The sequence below is a fragment of the Anomaloglossus baeobatrachus genome, chromosome 6 (assembly GCF_048569485.1).
Source record: "Anomaloglossus baeobatrachus isolate aAnoBae1 chromosome 6, aAnoBae1.hap1, whole genome shotgun sequence".
Classification (NCBI taxonomy): Eukaryota; Metazoa; Chordata; class Amphibia; order Anura; family Aromobatidae; genus Anomaloglossus; species Anomaloglossus baeobatrachus.
The window spans coordinates 570,899,194-570,918,177 of NC_134358.1; the positions used below are offsets into that span (position 1 = coordinate 570,899,194).

Here is an 18,984-nt window from a genome sequence, read left to right on the forward strand (position 1 = left end):
ATAATATCCCTCACACACTGCTCCTCTGTATAATATTCCTCACACACTGCTCCTCTGTATAATATCCCTCACACACTGCTCCTCTGTATAATATCCCTCACACACTGCTCCTCTGTATAATATCCCTCACACACTGCTCCTCTGTATAATATCCCTCACACACTGCTCCTCTGTATAATATCCCTCACACACTGCTCCTCTATATAATATCCCTCACACACTGCTCTTCTGTATAATATCCCTCACACACTGCTCCTCTGTATAATATCCCTCACACACTGCTCCTCTGTATAATATCCCTCACACACTGATCCTCTGTATAATATTCCTCACACACTGCTCCTCTGTATAATATCCCTCACACACTGCTCCTCTGTATAATATCCCTCACACACTGCTCCTCTGTATAATATCCCTCACACACTGATCCTCTGTATAATATCCATCACACACTGCTCCTCTGTATAATATCCCTCACACACTGATCCTCTGTATAATATTCCTCACACACTGCTCCTCTGTATAATATCCCTCACACACTGATCCTCTGTATAATATTCCTCACACACTGCTCCTCTGTATAATATCCCTCACACACTGCTCCTCTGTATAATATCCCTCACACACTGCTCCTCTGTATAATATCCCTCACACACTGATCCTCTGTATAATATCCATCACACACTGCTCCTCTGTATAATATCCCTCACACACTGATCCTCTGTATAATATCCATCACACACTGCTCCTCTGTATAAAATATCCCTCACACACTGCTCCTCTGTATAATATTCCTCACACACTGATCCTCTGTATAATATTCATCACACACTGATCCTCTATATAATATCCCTCGCACACTGCTCCTCTGTGTATTATCCCTCACACACTGCTCCTCTGTATAATATTTCTCACACACTGCTCCTCTGTATAATATCCCTCACACACTGATCCTCTGTATAATATCCCTCACACACTGATCCTCTGTATAATATCCCTCACACACTACTCCTCTGTATAATATTTCTCACACACTGATCCTCTGTATAATATCCCTCACACACTGCTCCTCTGTATAATATCCCTCACACACTGATCCTCTGTATAATATCCATCACACACTGCTCCTCTGTATAATATCCCTCACACACTGATCCTCTGTATAATATTCCTCACACACTGCTCCTCTGTATAATATCCCTCACACACTGATCCTCTGTATAATATTCCTCACACACTGCTCCTCTGTATAATATCCCTCACACACTGCTCCTCTGTATAATATCCCTCACACACTGCTCCTCTGTATAATATCCCTCACACACTGATCCTCTGTATAATATCCATCACACACTGCTCCTCTGTATAATATCCCTCACACACTGATCCTCTGTATAATATCCATCACACACTGCTCCTCTGTATAAAATATCCCTCACACACTGCTCCTCTGTATAATATTCCTCACACACTGATCCTCTGTATAATATTCATCACACACTGATCCTCTATATAATATCCCTCGCACACTGCTCCTCTGTGTATTATCCCTCACACACTGCTCCTCTGTATAATATTTCTCACACACTGCTCCTCTGTATAATATCCCTCACACACTGATCCTCTGTATAATATCCCTCACACACTGATCCTCTGTATAATATCCCTCACACACTACTCCTCTGTATAATATTTCTCACACACTGATCCTCTGTATAATATCCCTCACACACTGCTCCTCTGTATAATATCCCTCACACACTGATCCTCTGTATAATATCCATCACACACTGATCCTTTGTATAATATTCCTCACACATTGCTCCTCTATATAATATCCCTCACACACTGCTCCTCTGTATAATATTCCTCACACACTGCTCCTCTGTATAATATTCTCCCACACACCCACTGCTTCTCTTTATAATATTCCCCCACACACATTGCTCCTCTATATAATATTCCCCCCCTACACACTGCTCCTTTGTATAACATCTCCCCACACACTGCTCCTTTGTATAATATCCCTTCACTCACTGCTCCTCTGTATAATATCCCTCACACACTGCTCCTCTGTATAATATCCCTCACATACTGATCCTCTGTATAATATCCATCACACACTGCTCCTCTGTATAATATCCCTCACACACTGATCCTTTGTATAATATTCCCTACACACTGCTCCTTTGTATAACATCTCCCCACACACTGCTCCTTTGTATAATATCCCTCCACTCACTGCTCCTCTGTATAATATCCTCCTACACACTGCTCCTCTGTATACTATCCCCCTACACACTGCTCCTCTCCTCTGTATATCCCAACACATACACTGCTCCTATTCATAATATCCCCACAACCTTACTGCTCCTCTGTATAATATCCCTCACACACTGATCCTCTGTATAATATTCCTCACACACACACACACACACACACACACACTGCACCTCTGTATAATATCCCCACACACACTGCCCCTCTGTATAATAATCCTCACGTATTCTGCCCCTCAGTATACCATCCCCCCACAAGCTGCCCCATATATATATATATATATATATATATATATATATCTCCTCCCACATACACTTCCCCTTTTGTATATCGCCCCCCACACACTACCATTCTGTATACTACTCCTCCCCCACACGCACTATATAATGTCCCCAGCCTGGTATATATGTCCCATTGTGGGCTCTTCCTGGTATTTATATCTCCCTCCTAGTTACATTCTGGTATATACAGGTGCCTCTCAATAAATTAGAATATTATCAAAAAGTTACTTTATTTCCGTGGCTCCAAAGCATATTCAGCTGAAGCAAGGCAGGGACTGGGGTAAGCGGGTGCCCCCACCACCACCTTTGATCATCCTGCTCCTGTCTTCAGCTCACAAAGCGCTTACCTGTCCCCACCGGCTGCTGTGTCCTCACCACATTCGCAACTATGTGTTTCCTGCAGCAGTGTGATGAGGTCACAGAGTGATAACCTCATCACGCTGCTGCACGCTTGGCCTCAGGATGATGCCCCAGTGCCCTGCTCTGCTCCACTGACCCTTCTGCCTCTAGCACATGGCTAATTTGCATGTGATGCCATTAAGTGGGCATCGCATGCAAATTAGCCAGTGTAGTGGCCGAAGCAACACGGCTGGGCGCCTCTGCTGCAGCTCTGCCTGGGGCCTGGTGAAGAGGGGGGCCCGACCCAGGGCTTAATAAAGCTAAGTAATTACCCCGGCTCTGTCCGGGCCCCCCTCTTTACCAGGCCCCATACACCAGTCATGATTGTCATGCCTTGATAGCGGCCCTGGATGACATCACTGATATAATGACATGTGATCAGACATCAGACCACACCCCTTATATACAGCCCGTCCCCTGGTGATGACATCACAGATTTTACATGTGATCAGACATGAGACCACACCCCTTATATATAGCCCCACCCCCGGTGGTGACATCACTGGTAAGTGATCACTGTTCGTCCACTTTTCCAGATGTTGCGGATATCTTGGGGGGCGATTATCTGCTGCTGCTGCGTTCGCTCAGTGATAAGTTCCACGCTGTCTGGGAAGTGACCGCACGATGTTTCCAAACACTAAAAGAAACTTCCGAACATGAAACTGTGGACGTCCAGGACCTCTACCTCCTGACCGAGGAAAGCCAGATCCTACAGGTGTACACTCAGTGAGTACAAGGCTCTGACCGCCGCCGAGCAAGTCTATCATCAGCATCATCATCTCACGGGGATACTCACACAGGAGACAATTAGATACAGCAGACAGTATCACACAGGAGAGGATTAGATACACAGCTCAGCAGGCAGTATCACACAGGAGAGGATTAGATACACAGCTCAGCAGACAGTATCACACAGGAGAGGATTAGATACACAGCTCAGCAGACCGTATCACACAGGAGAGGATTAGATACACGGCTCAGCAGACAGTATCACACAGGACAGGATTAGATACACAGCTCAGCAGACAGTATCACACAGGACAGGATTAGATACACAGCTCAGCAGACAGTATCACACAGGAGAGGATTAGATACACAGCTCAGCAGACAGTATCACACAGGAGAGGATTAGATACACAGCTCAGCAGACAGTATCACACAGGAGAGGATTAGATACACAGCTCAGCAGACAGTATCACACAGGAGAGGATTAGATACACGGCTCAGCAGACAGTATCACACAGGAGAGGATTAGATACACAGCTCAGCAGACAGTATCACACAGGAGAGGATTAGATACACAGCTCAGCAGACAGTATCACACAGGACAGGATTAGATACACAGCTCAGCAGACAGTATCACACAGGACAGGATTAGATACACAGTGTCTGGATTTGCTCTTTGGCTCTGACACCTCTCACCCCCTTCCCTATATTTAGCTGCTGACTCCGGCTGTCACTGTAGATGCCTCGGCCATGACAGCGCGGTCACACGGTGACAGTCATCAGCTGCTGAATCCGCAGCTCATTACTGGCAGAGCATCATTATGTGTGATTAGTCCTTATACAGAGGATGGAGTGATATCCCTGTATGTGACACTGCTGAGGGTTTGTTACACTGTACAGAGTCTACATTTCCAGAACCTCCTGGACACCAGACTGATACATTGTAACAAACCATCAGAGGAGTGCTGTGTGCAGCTGATGTGTGGACGCAGACAACCTGTGCCCCAGTCACCAAGAGCCAAGCGGAAACAATGAGGAAGGAAATGCTGTGTTATGTAGAGTTGGGGTACACGCACATGTTGCAGTTTTAACTGCACCCAAAACTGCACCCAAAACTGCACCTTCTCCCAGAGAGCCTGAAAATGTAAAAAGAAAAAACATTTCTAATGATGCTTCGTTTTTTGCTCATTTTTTGTACGTTTCTTTTCCTGGGGCCGCTCATTAGCCTCATTCATATTCACTGTTTTCCCCGCCCACCGGCGTCTGTGATTGGTTGCAGTCAGACAGCGCCCCCAGCCTGAGTGACAGCCTGTCTGGTGCTTCCAATCACAGACCCAGTCTGCGGGGCGTACAGTAAAAATAAACTAAAAAAAGCAGCGTGCGGTTCCCCCAGTTCTGATAACCAGCCAAGATAAAACCAGACTGCTAGGGCTGGTATTCTCAGGCTGGGGAGGCCCACGGTTATTGGGAGCCCCCCAGCCTAAAAATATCAGCCTGCAGCTGCCCAGGATTGTCACATCCATTTGATGCAACAACCCCAGCACTTTATTGCCCTGGTGCGGTGGCAAACGGGGTAATAAGGGAATAATCTCAGGTCACAGCTGACACTAAGCTATTGATTATTGATTTCAGGGGTCTATGAGACCCCCATCACTAATCTGTAAGTGAAAAGAAATAAACACAAATACCAAAAAATCCAAAGACCCTTTTTCACCATTTTATTAACCCCCAAAACTTCATTAAAGGTCCGACGTAATCCACACAAGGTCCCGCAACGGTACTGGCTCTGCTACATCTGAGCCTGGAGAGACCGAAAACATGTCCGGTTTCTCCAGGCTCCCGGAAACACTGACAAGCGGGACCCAGCTGGCGGCAGTCACTGACATCACACTGTTCACCGGCCGGCACTGTCACTGTTAAAGCACAGGGTTGTGCCCCTGACCCCACCAGCCCTTAACACTGACAGTGTAGGCCCAGGGGAGGGGAGTGTGGGGGTGCCCCATACCCCCCTTTCCCTGGTCAGCACTGTCACTGTTAAAGCATGGGGCCTTGCCCCGCACCCCGCCATCCGGTGAGCTCAGTACCGCACTCTAGCTTAAACTGCAGGCCCCACTAGCCCTTTAACACTGACAGTGCTAGCCGGGGAGTGTGAGGAAGCCCCGCATGCTCCCCAGCCAGTTTTCTCAGAGTTAAAGGGATGGCGGGGCAAGGACCCATGCTTTAACAGTGACAGTGCCAGCCGGTGAACTGAGTGATGTCATTGCTGCCAGCCGGGTCCCACTTGTCAGTGTTTCCCAGAGCCTGGAGAGATCAGACATGTTTTAGTCTCTCCAGGCTCGGATGTAGCAGTGCTGTAAGCGTCGTGGGACCTTATGTGGATTATGTTGGACCTGCAGGGGTGGTTTTTTGGGTTAATAAAGTGGTGAAAGAGGGTCTTTCAATGTATTTTATTTCAAATAGGCGATTTTTTTCTGTGTTTGTGTTTATTTCTTTTTACTTATCACTAATCTAGGGCTTAATGTGAGCTGAGATGACCCCTTATTACCCAGATTGCCACCGTACCAGAGCAATCGGGAAGAGCTGGGTAAAGTGCTGGGGTTGTCGCATCTAAGGGATGCGAGAATTCCGGGTGGCTGTAGGCTAATATTTTTAGGCTGGGGGGCTCCCAATAACTTTGGGTCTCCCCAGCCTGAGAATACAAGCCCCCAGCTGTCTGGCTTTATCTTGGCTGGTTTACAAAATTGGGGGGAACCGTACACTGTTTTTTAAATTGTTATTTTTACTGTACGATATTGACCCACAGACTGGGTCTGTGATTGGAAGCGTCAGGCTATCACACAACCAATCACAGATGCTGGTGGGCGGGGCAACCAGTGAATATGTATGAGCCTAATGAGCAGCCCCGAAAGAAGAATGACGGCCACGGGAGCAATGTGACAGCCGCGCCGGTCATCAGTGAGTATGAATTGCTTGCGCCTACCCCCTTTGAGGCATTTCCCCAGATACCGGGGATCAATTCCTCTCCGACCCCGAGTCAGCGGGGGATTAAGCTGCAAATCCTCCCGTCACTAGGGAGAAATGCAGGGGCAAAACACAAAAGGAATGAACACGCTGCATTGTTGTTGTCAGAAGTTTGTGACAAATGAACTGCAGCGTACGCTCACAAATCTGGATTCTCATAGACTTTGCTGGAAGTCAAAAGTCAGAACTTTCTGACAACAAAAATGCACCAAAAGACGCGACAAAAAACGCAGCTTGTGAATAAAGCCTTACAGGACTCTTTATTCTTCATTCACATAAGACAGAAAAACAGTAATTTTGTAACCTTCATCCTAATCCGGGAGCCCACAGCAGCACAGAGGATTTAGGACGGCCTGCATTCCCATCCACTGTGTATAACCCTCCCTTTCTTTCCTGCAGATATGTTGCTGCTTTTACACATTTTCTGGTGATGAAAGGGTTTGAAAAATCGGCCAAACAATCGAGGTAAGAAAAGAGCATAGGACACCGGCTGCCGAAAATAAGAGACTCCCTGTAAATAAGGATCCTGGAGACGCCCCCCAGGGGAAGGATCAGTGCATTACATATATACTGTATGTCCGGGAAAGCTGGTGACAACCTACACACTGTGTGCAGAATGCGGTGTGTGTATATATATATATTTTTATATATATATATATATACACACTGTGTGCAGAATGCGGTATATAGTATATATATATATATATATATATATATATATATATATACATACACTGTGTGCAGAATGCGGTATATATATATACAGTTGAAACCAGAAGTTTCCCTCCACTTTCTATAAAGACACATCTGCAGGTTTTTCCCTCTGCCCTCTATACAGACACATCTGCAGAATCTGCAGGTTTTTCCTTCCGCTCTCTATACAGTCACATCTGCAGGTTTTTCCCTCTGCTCTCTATAAAGACACATCTGCAGGTTTTTCCCTCTGCTCTCTATAAAGACACATCTGCAGGTTTTTATCTCTGCTCTCTATAAAGACACATCTGCAGATTTTTCTCCCGTTTTAGGTAATTTAGGAACCAAAATTATTTCTATTTGCCAAATGACAGAATAATGAGAGAGAATGTTTTCAGGCATTTTTATTACTTCCTGCAAAGTCAAAAATTTCTATACTCTTAGGGGTCCTTTGCACGTTGCGACATCGCTACTGCGATATCGTCGGGGTCAAATCGAAAGTGACGCACATCCGGTGCCGGTAACGACGTCACAACGTGTAAAGCCTAGGAGAGAAGATGAACGAGTGTGAAACAGTAAAAAATCGGTGATCTGTGTCACATCGTTCATTTCCATAATGTCGCTCCTGCTGCAGGTACGATGTTGTTTGTCGTTCCTGCAGCTCCACACATCGCTATGTGTGACACCGCAGGAACGACATACATCTCCTTACCTGCGCCCGACGGCAATGCGGAAGGAAGGAGGTGGGCGGGATGTTATTTACCGCACATCTCCGCCCCTCCGCTTCTATTGGCCGGCCGATTAGTGACGTCGCTATAACGCCGAACGTACCTCCCCCTTGAAGGAGGGATTCTTCGGCAGTCACAGCGACGTCGCCGACCAGGTATGTGCGTGTGAAGCTGCCGTAGCAATAATGTTCGCTACGGCAGCAATCACAAGATATCGCATGTACGACGGGGGCGGGGACTATCGCGCTCGGCATCACTAGCATCGGCTAGCGATGTCGCAGTGTGCAAAGTACCCTTAAGAGTACTATTCCTTTAAACAATATGGGACCGCCCATATGATGATGTCATGTCTTTGGAAGCTTCTGATAGGTTTATTGGCAACATCTGAGTTAATTAGAGACACACCTGTGGATGTATTGTAAAGCAACCCGGAAACACACGACTTCTTTGTGAAGCATCATGGGAAAGTCAAAAGAAATCAGCCACGATCTCAGGAAGACATTTGTGGACTTGCACAAGTCTGGTTCATCCTTGGATGCAATTTCCAGATACCTGAAGGTGCCTCGTTCATCTGTACAAACAATTATACACAAGTACACACAAGCTGGGAATGTGCAGCCATCATACCACTCAGGATGGAGACGGGTTCTGTGTACCAGAGATGAACGTGCTTTGGTCTGACATTTGCAGATCACCCCAAGAACAAAAACAGAAGACCTTGTGAAGATGCTGGCGGAAGCTGGTAAGATTGTGTCACTATTCACAGTGAAACGAGTCCTGTATCAACATGGGCTGAAAGGCCACTCTGCCAGGAAGAAGCCATTACTCCAAAAGAAACAGAAAAAAGCCAGATTAATGTTTATAAATGCACACAGGAACAAAGAGCTTATTTTCTTGAGACGTCCTGGGGTCTGAGGAAACTAAAATTGAACTGTTTGGCCATAATGACCATCGTTATGTTTGGAGGAAAAAGGGAGAAACGTTGAAGCCTATGAACAACATCCCAACTGTGACACACAGGGGCGGCAGCATCATGATGTGGGGGTGTTTTGCTGTAGGAGGGACTGGTGACTTCACACAATAGATGGCATCATGAAGAAAGAAGATTATGTGGCAGTACTGAAGAACATCTCAAGTTATCAGCCAGGAACTTAAAACTTGGGCGGAAATGGGTCGTCTAAATGGACAATGACCCGAAGCTATTGCCAAACTGGCTACAAAGTGGCTTAAGGAGAACAAAGTCAGTGTTTTGGAGTGGCCATCACAAAACCCTGATCTCAATTATATGGAAAATGTATCGGCAAAGCTGAAAAGACTGGTGCGAGTGGCGACCTCAACACATGGCTCAGCTACACAAGTAGTAATTTGGCCGCCCTGTTTCTCAGTGTATATAGTAATATACAGTATTATGGCCGCCCTTCTCCTCAGTCTATATAGTAATATATATAGTAATATGGCCGCTCTTCTCCTCAGTGTGATATAGTAATATATATAGTAATATGGCCGCTCTTCTCCTCAGTGTGATATAGTAATATATATATAGTAATATGGCCGCTCTTCTCCTCAGTGTGATATAGTAATATATATAGTAATATGGCCGCCCTTCTCCTCAGTCTATATAGTAATATATATAGTAATATGGCCGCTCTTCTCCTCAGTGTGATATAGTAATATATATAGTAATATGGCCGCCCTTCTCCTCAGTGTGATATAGTAATATATATAGTAATATGGCCGCTCTTCTCCTCAGTGTGATATAGTAATATATATAGTAATATGGCCACTCTTCTCCTCAGTGTGATATAGTAATATATATAGTAATATGGCTGCTCTTCTCCTCAGTGTGATATAGTAATATATATATAGTAATATGGCCGCCCTTCTCCTTAGTCTATAGAGTAATATATACAGTAATATGGCCGCTCTTCTCCTCAGTGTGATATAGTAATATATATATAGTAATATGGCCGCCCTTCTCCTCAGTCTATATAGTAATATATATAGTAATATGGCCGCTCTTCTCCTCAGTGTGATATAGTAATATATATATATAGTAATATGGCCGCTCTTCTCCTCAGTGTGATATAGTAATATATATATAGTAATATGGCCGCTCTTCTCCTCAGTGTCATATAGTCATATATATATAGTAATATGGCCGCTCTTCTCCTCAGTGTGATATAGTAATATATATATATAGTAATATGCAGGGCTGTGGAGTCGGAGTCGGAGCTCATTTTGGTGGAGTCGGAGTCGGAGTCGGAGTCGGTATAAAATGCACCGACTCCGACTCCTAAAATATATAATAAATTGGGGACAGGAGTGCAATGCAGAATGTGCTGAATATTTTACTAAATAACAACATTTAGTATAATGCTTATATTTAAGTGAAAAATTTATTGTAGTACAATGTGAACATCAGACATTTAATTGTTTTTATGATACAATAATCAAGATATTTGGATAGAACATAAAATATTTATTGGAATACAACTTTAGAACACAAAAAAACTAATAAATTGTAAATATGTAATATATATAATATATATATATATACAGTGTATATACACACACACAAGATATATATGTAATCTACTGTATATTACATAGTGTATTACATATTTACAATTTATTACAGTTTTTTGTGTTCTAAAGTTGTATTCCAATAAATATATTTTATGTTCTATCCAAATATCTTGATTATTGTATCATAAAAATTATTAAATAACTGATGTTCACATACACATATTCATGTACTACAATAAATTTTTCACCTAACTATAAGCAATATATGTAGGAGCCGGAGTCGGAGCCGGAGTCGGAGTCGGAGCCGGAGTCGGAGTCGGTGCAAGAGAATTTGAGGAGTCGGAGTCGAAGGTTTGGCTTACCGACTCCACAGCCCTGGTAATATGGCCGCTCTTCTCCTCAGTGTGATATAGTAATATATATAGTAATATGGCCGCCCTTCTCCTCAGTGTGATATAGTAATATATATAGTAATATGGCCGCCCTGCTCCTCAGTGTGATATAGTAATATATATAGTAATATGGCCGCTCTTCTCCTCAGTGCGATATAGTAATATATATATAGTAATATGGCCGCCCTTCTCCTCAGTGTGATATAGTAATATATATATAGTAATATGGCCGCCCTTCTCCTCAGTGTGATATAGTAATATATATATAGTAATATGGCCGCCCTTCTCCTTAGTCTATAGAGTAATATATACAGTAATATGGCCGCTCTTCTCCTCAGTGTGATATAGTAATATATATATAGTAATATGGCCGCCCTTCTCCTCAGTCTATATAGTAATATATATAGTAATATGGCCGCTCTTCTCCTCAGTGTGATATAGTAATATATATAGTAATATGGCCGCTCTTCTCCTCAGTGTGATATAGTAATATATATAGTAATATGGCCGCTCTTCTCCTCAGTGTCATATAGTCATATATATATAGTAATATGGCCGCTCTTCTCCTCAGTGTGATATAGTAATATATATATATAGTAATATGGCCGCTCTTCTCCTCAGTGTGATATAGTAATATATATAGTAATATGGCCGCCCTTCTCCTCAGTGTGATATAGTAATATATATAGTAATATGGCCGCCCTGCTCCTCAGTGTATATAGTAATATATATAGTAATATGGCCGCCCTTCTCCTCAGTGTGATATAGTAATATATATAGTAATATGGCCGCTCTTCTCCTCAGTGTGCTATAGCATACCTCCCAACTTTTCAAGAAAGGAAAGAGGGACAAAGTATGTGGCGCGCGCAGCGCGCCGCGGCAAATTTTGACCACGCCCCTAGCCACACCCCTAGCCACACCCATTTGGCAGTAAGGGTCATTCAGCAGATGCCGTGGACTGTTCATTCATATTCATAGCAGTCAGAATTTTTTTATATTTCTGTGTCACTATATGACATGTTGCTTATTTGTGCCTATCAATCCGTGTTCACACGTTGCATAAACTCTGTTTCTTTTTGTTTCTGTCTGCACCAAACTACACAATAACAATCTTCTCTGTTTTTTCCATTTTTGCTGCATTTTTTCTGTCTTTTCTCCATTATTTAATGCGTTTTTGGTTCAGATGTGAATCTGCGTTTTTAAGTGTTTTTATTCTATAGAGAAGCTTTTTCCTGCATTTTTTAAGCTCCACATAGAAACCTCCAGAGAAACACCCCCCCCCCCCCCCCCCGAAAACCGCAGAATTCAGCAGCGTCTTTTCATGGAATCACATCCACTTTACTTGGACAATTAAACACAGCAGAATAAATGTGCAAAAAAACAGCAGAAAAATATGCAGCATTTACACTACATGTGAATATGGACTAATTGTCCAAGCAAAGTGGATGAGACGTCCTGAAATCTCCGCCCCTGGTGCGTGGAAAGACGCCGCTGAACTGTGCGGATTTGGTGTTTCTTTCTTTATAAGCTTCAGGATTCACATCAGCAACAAACATGTATCAAATAAGGGGGACAATGTATAAAAAATACCGCAAACACGCAATAATCAGAGAACATTGTTATTGCACTCGTGGCGCGGACACCTGCAGAAAAAATGCCGCATTTACGCTATGTGTGAACACGGCCTCAGTGATCCATTTTTATTACATTTTTTATGGGTTTTAATAAAGAAAAATAATAAATTGCGCCTTTTTTTTCCCGCCATTTACAGATCCCCATAAATAATCTGACCGCTGTGTTGTTCAGGTCATTACGATTACAGGGACACCAAATATGTCCATGTTATTTGCTGATTTGTGATGTTTATTATTTTATAAAAAAGTGCAATAAAATTACATTATTCTATTTTTTTTTATTATTTTTAGTAACTTTATTAGAAGAAAAAAAATCCTCTTTTCCTCTCCCTCTAGAATACAGGACATAGAGATGCTGCTCTGTACAATGTAGCTGTGTCCTGTGTAATCTGCTGTGTAAGAGGCTGCATTGTATGTTCATTTATGTGAAATCCTCCCTCTGACATCATCAATCCTAGTGGCTCAACAGCTAGAGCAGCTAGAAAAGCAGGAGGCTGCTGGAGACAAGTTTTGAACGTTGCTGGTTTGAATCCAAGGTGGTGAAGATAAAAAAAAAAAAAAAATTGTATTTGAATTTTTTTCCTCATTTCTTTATAGTAGTTTTATGGGAACAAATGAATCTGACTCACCTACATTGAGATACAGTATTTATTTATCTATCTATCTATCTCTATCCCTCTATCTATCTATCTATGATTCTATCTATCTATGGTTCTATCTATCTATGATTCTATCTATCTATGATTCTATCTCTATCTATCTATTATCTGTCGTGTATCTATATATCCCTCTATCATCCATCCCTCTATCATCCATCCATCCCACTATCATCCATCCCTCCCTCTATCCCTCCCTCTATCTCTCCATTCATCCCTCCATTCATCCCTCTATCCCTCCCTCTATCCCTCCATTCATCCCTCCATTCATCCACCCATCCCTCCCTCTATCCCTCCCTCTATCTCTCCATTCATCCCTCCATTCATCCCTTCATTCATACCTCTATCCCTCCCTCTATCCCTCCATTCATCCCTCCATTCATCCACCCATCCCTCCCTCTATCCCTCCATTCATCCCTCCATTCATCCCTCTATCATCCATCCATCCCTCCCTCTATCCCTCCATTCATCCCTCTATCATCCATCCATCCATCCCTCTATCCCTCCATTCATCCCTCTATCATCCATCCATCCCTCCCTCTATCCCTCCATTCATCCCTCCATTCATCCCTCTATCATCCATCCATCCCTGCCTCTATCCCTCCATTCATCCCTCCCTCTATCCCTCCATTTATCCCTCTATCATCCATCCATCCCTCCCTCTATCCCTCCATTCATCCCTCTATCATCCATCCATCCATCCCTCTATCCCTCCATTCATCCCTCTATCATCCATCCATCCCTCCCTCTATCCCTCCTTTCATCCCTCTATCCCTCCATTCATCCCTCCTTCTATCCCTCCATTCATCCCTCCATTCATCCCTCTATCATCCATCCATCCCTCCCTCTATCCCTCCATTCATCCCTCTTTCATCCATCCATCCCTCCCTCTATCCCTCCTTTCATCCCTCTATCCCTCCATTCATCCCTCTATCCCTCCTTTCATCCCTCTATCCCTCCATTCATCGCTCTATCATCCATCCATCCCTCCCTCTATCCCTCCATTCATCCCTCCATTCATCCCTCTATCATCCATCCATCCCTCCCTCTATCCCTCCATTCATCCCTCTATCATCCATCCATCCATCACTCCATTCATCCCTCTATCATCCATCCATCCCTCCCTCTATCCCTCCTTTCATCCCTCTATTCCTCCATTCATCCCTCTATCATCCATCCATCCCTCCCTCTAGCCCTCCTTTCATCCCTCTATCCCTCCATTCATCCCTCCATTCATCCCTCTATCATCCATCCATCCCTCCCTCTATCCCTCCATTCATCCCTCCATCCATCTTTGCAGCTGAATAACCTGCTTCTGTTGTCTGCAGTATAGAGGTCAAGACAACAAAATCTTCCTATTGCTTTCAATAGAGGCAGTAGCTCAGTGGTAAGAGCTGCTGCCTTTGAAACAATGAACTCACAGCTCCACGAGTTCGAGTCCCGGCCGCCCCGAAAATCCAGAGCCAATGATAATTTAATTTAATTTATTCACTCCACTGAGGGGAGGAGCCGGGACATCAGCTGTGAGCCGCGGGAGTGCGGGACAGCCCTGATAAATCGTGCAAGTCCCGCAGAATCCGGGACGGTTGGGAGGTATGCTATAGTAATATATATAGTAATATGGCAGCTCTTCTCCTCAGTGTGATATAGTAATATATATAGTAATATGGCAGCTCTTCTCCTCAGTGTGATATAGTAATATATAGTAATATGGCCGCTCTTCTCCTCAGTGTGATATAGCAATATATATAGTAATATGGCCGCCCTTCTCCTCAGTGTGATATAGTAATATATATAGTAATATGGCCGCTCTTCTCCTCAGTGTGATATAGTAATATATATATAGTAATATGGCCGCTCTTCTCCTCAGTGTGATATAGTAATATATATATAGTAATATGGCCGCCCTTCTCCTCAGTGTGATATAGTAATATATATAGTAATATGGCCGCCCTTCTCCTCAGTGTGATATAGTAATATATATATAGTAATATGGCCGCTCTTCTCCTCAGTGTGATATAGTAATATATATATAGTAATATGGCCGCTCTTCTCCTCAGTGTGATATAGTAATATATATAGTAATATGGCCGCTTTTCTCCTCAGTGTGATATAGTAATATATATATAGTAATATGGCCGCTCTTCTCCTCAGTGTGATATAGTAATATATATATAGTAATATGGCCGCTCTTCTCCTCAGTGTGATATAGTAATATATATAGTAATATGGCCGCCCTTCTCCTCAGTCTATATAGTAATATATATAGTAATATGGCCGCTCTTCTCCTCAGTGTGATATAGTAATATATATATAGTAATATGGCCGCCCTTCTCCTTAGTCTATAGAGTAATATATATAGTAATATGGCCGCTCTTCTCCTCAGTGTGATATAGTAATATATATAGTAATATGGCCGCTCTTCTCCTCAGTGTGATATAGTAATATATATATAGTAATATGGCCGCTCTTCTCCTCAGTGTGATATAGTAATATATATAGTAATATGGCCGCCCTTCTCCTCAGTCTATATAGTAATATATATAGTAATATGGCCGCTCTTCTCCTCAGTGTGATATAGTAATATATATATAGTAATATGGCCGCCCTTCTCCTTAGTCTATAGAGTAATATATATAGTAATATGGCCGCCCTTCTCCTTAGTCTATAGAGTAATATATACAGTAATATGGCCGCTCTTCTCCTCAGTGTGATATAGTAATATATATATAGTAATATGGCCGCTCTTCTCCTCAGTGTAATATAGTAATATATATAGTAATATGTCCGCTCTTCTCCTCAGTGTGATATAGTAATATATATAGTAATATGGCCGCTCTTCTCCTCAGTGTGATATAGTAATATATATAGTAATATGGCCGCTCTTCTCCTCAGTGTGATAAAGTAATATATATAGTAATATGGCCGCTCTTCTCCTCAGTGTCATATAGTAATATATATATAGTAATATGGCCGCTCTTCTCCTCAGTGTGATATAGTAATATATATATAGTAATATGGCCGCTCTTCTCCTCAGTGTGATATAGTAATATATATATAGTAATATGGCCGCTCTTCTTCTCTTGTGATATAGTAATATATATATATAGTAATATGGCCGCTCTTCTCCTCAGTGTGATATAGTAATATATATAGTAATATGGCCGCCCTTCTCCTCAGTGTATATAGTAATATATATAGTAATATGGCCGCCCTTCTCCTCAGTGTGATATAGTAATATATATAGTAATATGGCCGCTCTTTTCCTCAGTGTGATATAATAATATATATAGTAATATGGCCACTCTTCTCCTCAGTGTGATATAATAATATATATAGTAATATGGCAGCTCTTCTCCTCAGTGTGATATAGTAATATATATAGTAATATGGCCGCTCTTCTCCTCAGTGTGATATAGTAATATATATAGTAATATGGCCGCTCTTCTCCTCAGTGTGATATAGTAATATATATAGTAATATGGCAGCTCTTCTCCTCAGTGTGATATAGTAATATATATAGTAATATGGCCGCTCTTCTCCTCAGTGTGATATAATAATATATATAGTAATATGGCCGCCCTGCTCCTCAGTGTGATATAGTAATATATAGTAATATGGCCGCTCTTCTCCTCAGTGTGATATAGCAATATATATAGTAATATGGCCGCCCTTCTCCTCAGTGTGATATAGTAATATATATCTCAGAAATCCCCCGCGCTGGCTACCAGTACGTCACAATCGGGGGGTAACAAGTGGGGGTCCCCCCTCCTTTATACCTCCCGACCGACAGACAGAGCACGTGACGCGCTCTCTAGCGCCCCTCTTATAGTCAGGCCAATTATGGAATTGCCCGACAATAAGCAAGGAGGCCGCTATACTACTTATGCCGATTATTGAAGGGTCCCCGGTGAGAGTAGGGTATATATTCCCCCCGACCTCCGCGGGCGGAATATATAAAATCTCCCCGAATCTCACTGGCCTCCCCACAATAATCCTTGGCACAAACTCGCTGCCACCAACCGCTTCACGGTAACTATTAGCCGAACACACAGACGTGGGATTCAAGATCGAGATAACAGAACAGCCCAAGATTAATTATATAATTTAATCAGCCTAAAGCACACTAGAAACTACAATATATACAATAGGGAATCTACAGAATATACATATGTCAGAGTACAGTTACAGTCAAAGCATGGGTTACAAACAGGCATACACAGTTCCAGCAGTTACCTTGTTGTGTCTGGCCACAGGGGGGCGCTGTACCCAGGTTTCTAGGATCCTTCCCACAGATGTTTCCTACACGTGCCCCCAGCGAAAAGAACCCTGGAAAATGGCCGAAGTAGGGTTATCAACCTGGGCAGATCCAGGTCCCCTCCTACCTTAGTGACCTCAGAGGGAGCACTGCTCCACCCCTGGCTTGAGTTATGGACAATCCACAACATGGAATATGGGCCATAACTTTGCCTGGGAGCGTCGTAGGCGGACGCCAATGCTCTCATTGTGACAGTTATGAATTTAGCTACAGAACGAGGGGACTCATGACCTGTCTGCCAGTTCCCCATTGGCTGATATCACGCCTGGGGCATTTCCCAATGTCCTGCTCCCATAAAAAGGGTGTGCCGGCATCGTCCGCATGCGGAGACACCATTTTTATGGTTGCCATATTTATCGGAAATATGGCTTGCGAGATATGAACCATTTTTTACTGGAGTCGTTCTGTCTGCTAGTTCCATAGCCTTGCTAATGAGATACAACTCTTGTTACAGGGTGACGGCAGGGAGTCATCCTGTGTCCATTGTTCCCACACCACCTCATCTCCATATCACAGGAGATGGCCATGGGATTTGTTGCTAAACCAGTTGTGTGAAGGAAAGGGGGGGGTGACACCAGGAGAGGGCTTCCTGACATACTTGAATATCATGATTTATCGTCATATCTCCGGATTTACCTCACATCTCCCCCCTTTTGAGGGCGCTAGGGGGCAGCACACTCCGGTGTTCCCCCGTGCGCCCGTCCGCGACCTCTCCTTGTCGGGACAGCCCGTCTGCGTTACCGTGGTCACGGCCCCTTTTGTGGCGAATGGTGAAGTTGTATTGCTGGAGCGCAAGGCTCCATCGCAACAATCGCCCATTCGTCCCAGAGACGGTGTGCAACCAGCTGAGGGGATTGTGGTCCGTCTCCACGATGAAGTGGCGCCCGTATAGATAGGGTTGCAGACGCTGCAGGGCCCACACTATGGCCAGGCACTCCTTCTCCATTGTGGAATAGGCCACTTCCCTCGGTAACAGCTTCCGGCTCAGGTACAAGACTGGGTGCTCTTGGCTCGCAGAGTCCACCTGGCTGAGCACCGCACCGAGGCCGAAGTCACTGGCGTCGGTCTGTACTACAAACGGCCGCGTGAAGTCGGCTGCCTGTAGCACGGGCGGGCTGGACAGGGCGTCCTTTAGGGCCCGGAAGGCTGTCTCGCAGTCCATTGTCCAATCGACTGCAGAGGGCAGCTTCTTCTTGGTGAGGTCCGTCAAGGGCTTTGCCAGGCTACTATAGCATGGAACAAACCTCCTATAGTACCCAGCGGTCCCCAAGAAGGACATCACCTGCTTCTTGGTCCTGGGGGTGGGCCAGGATGCGATGGCCTCCACTTT

The 18,984-nt window shown here is 43.8% G+C and overlaps 1 protein-coding gene across 4 annotated transcripts in view; it reads left to right on the top strand.

Moving 5' to 3' along the window:
- Positions 1–18,984, top strand: part of ALS2CL (ALS2 C-terminal like) — a 197,958-nt gene that overhangs the window by 75,900 nt on the left and 103,074 nt on the right. For all 4 annotated transcript variants that reach the window (XM_075315852.1, XM_075315853.1, XM_075315854.1 and 1 more), the window contains 2 exons: positions 3,497–3,686; positions 7,107–7,172. In XM_075315852.1, the coding sequence (XP_075171967.1) occupies positions 3,497–3,686; positions 7,107–7,172 (256 nt within the window). The remainder of the gene's footprint in view (positions 1–3,496; positions 3,687–7,106; positions 7,173–18,984) is intronic.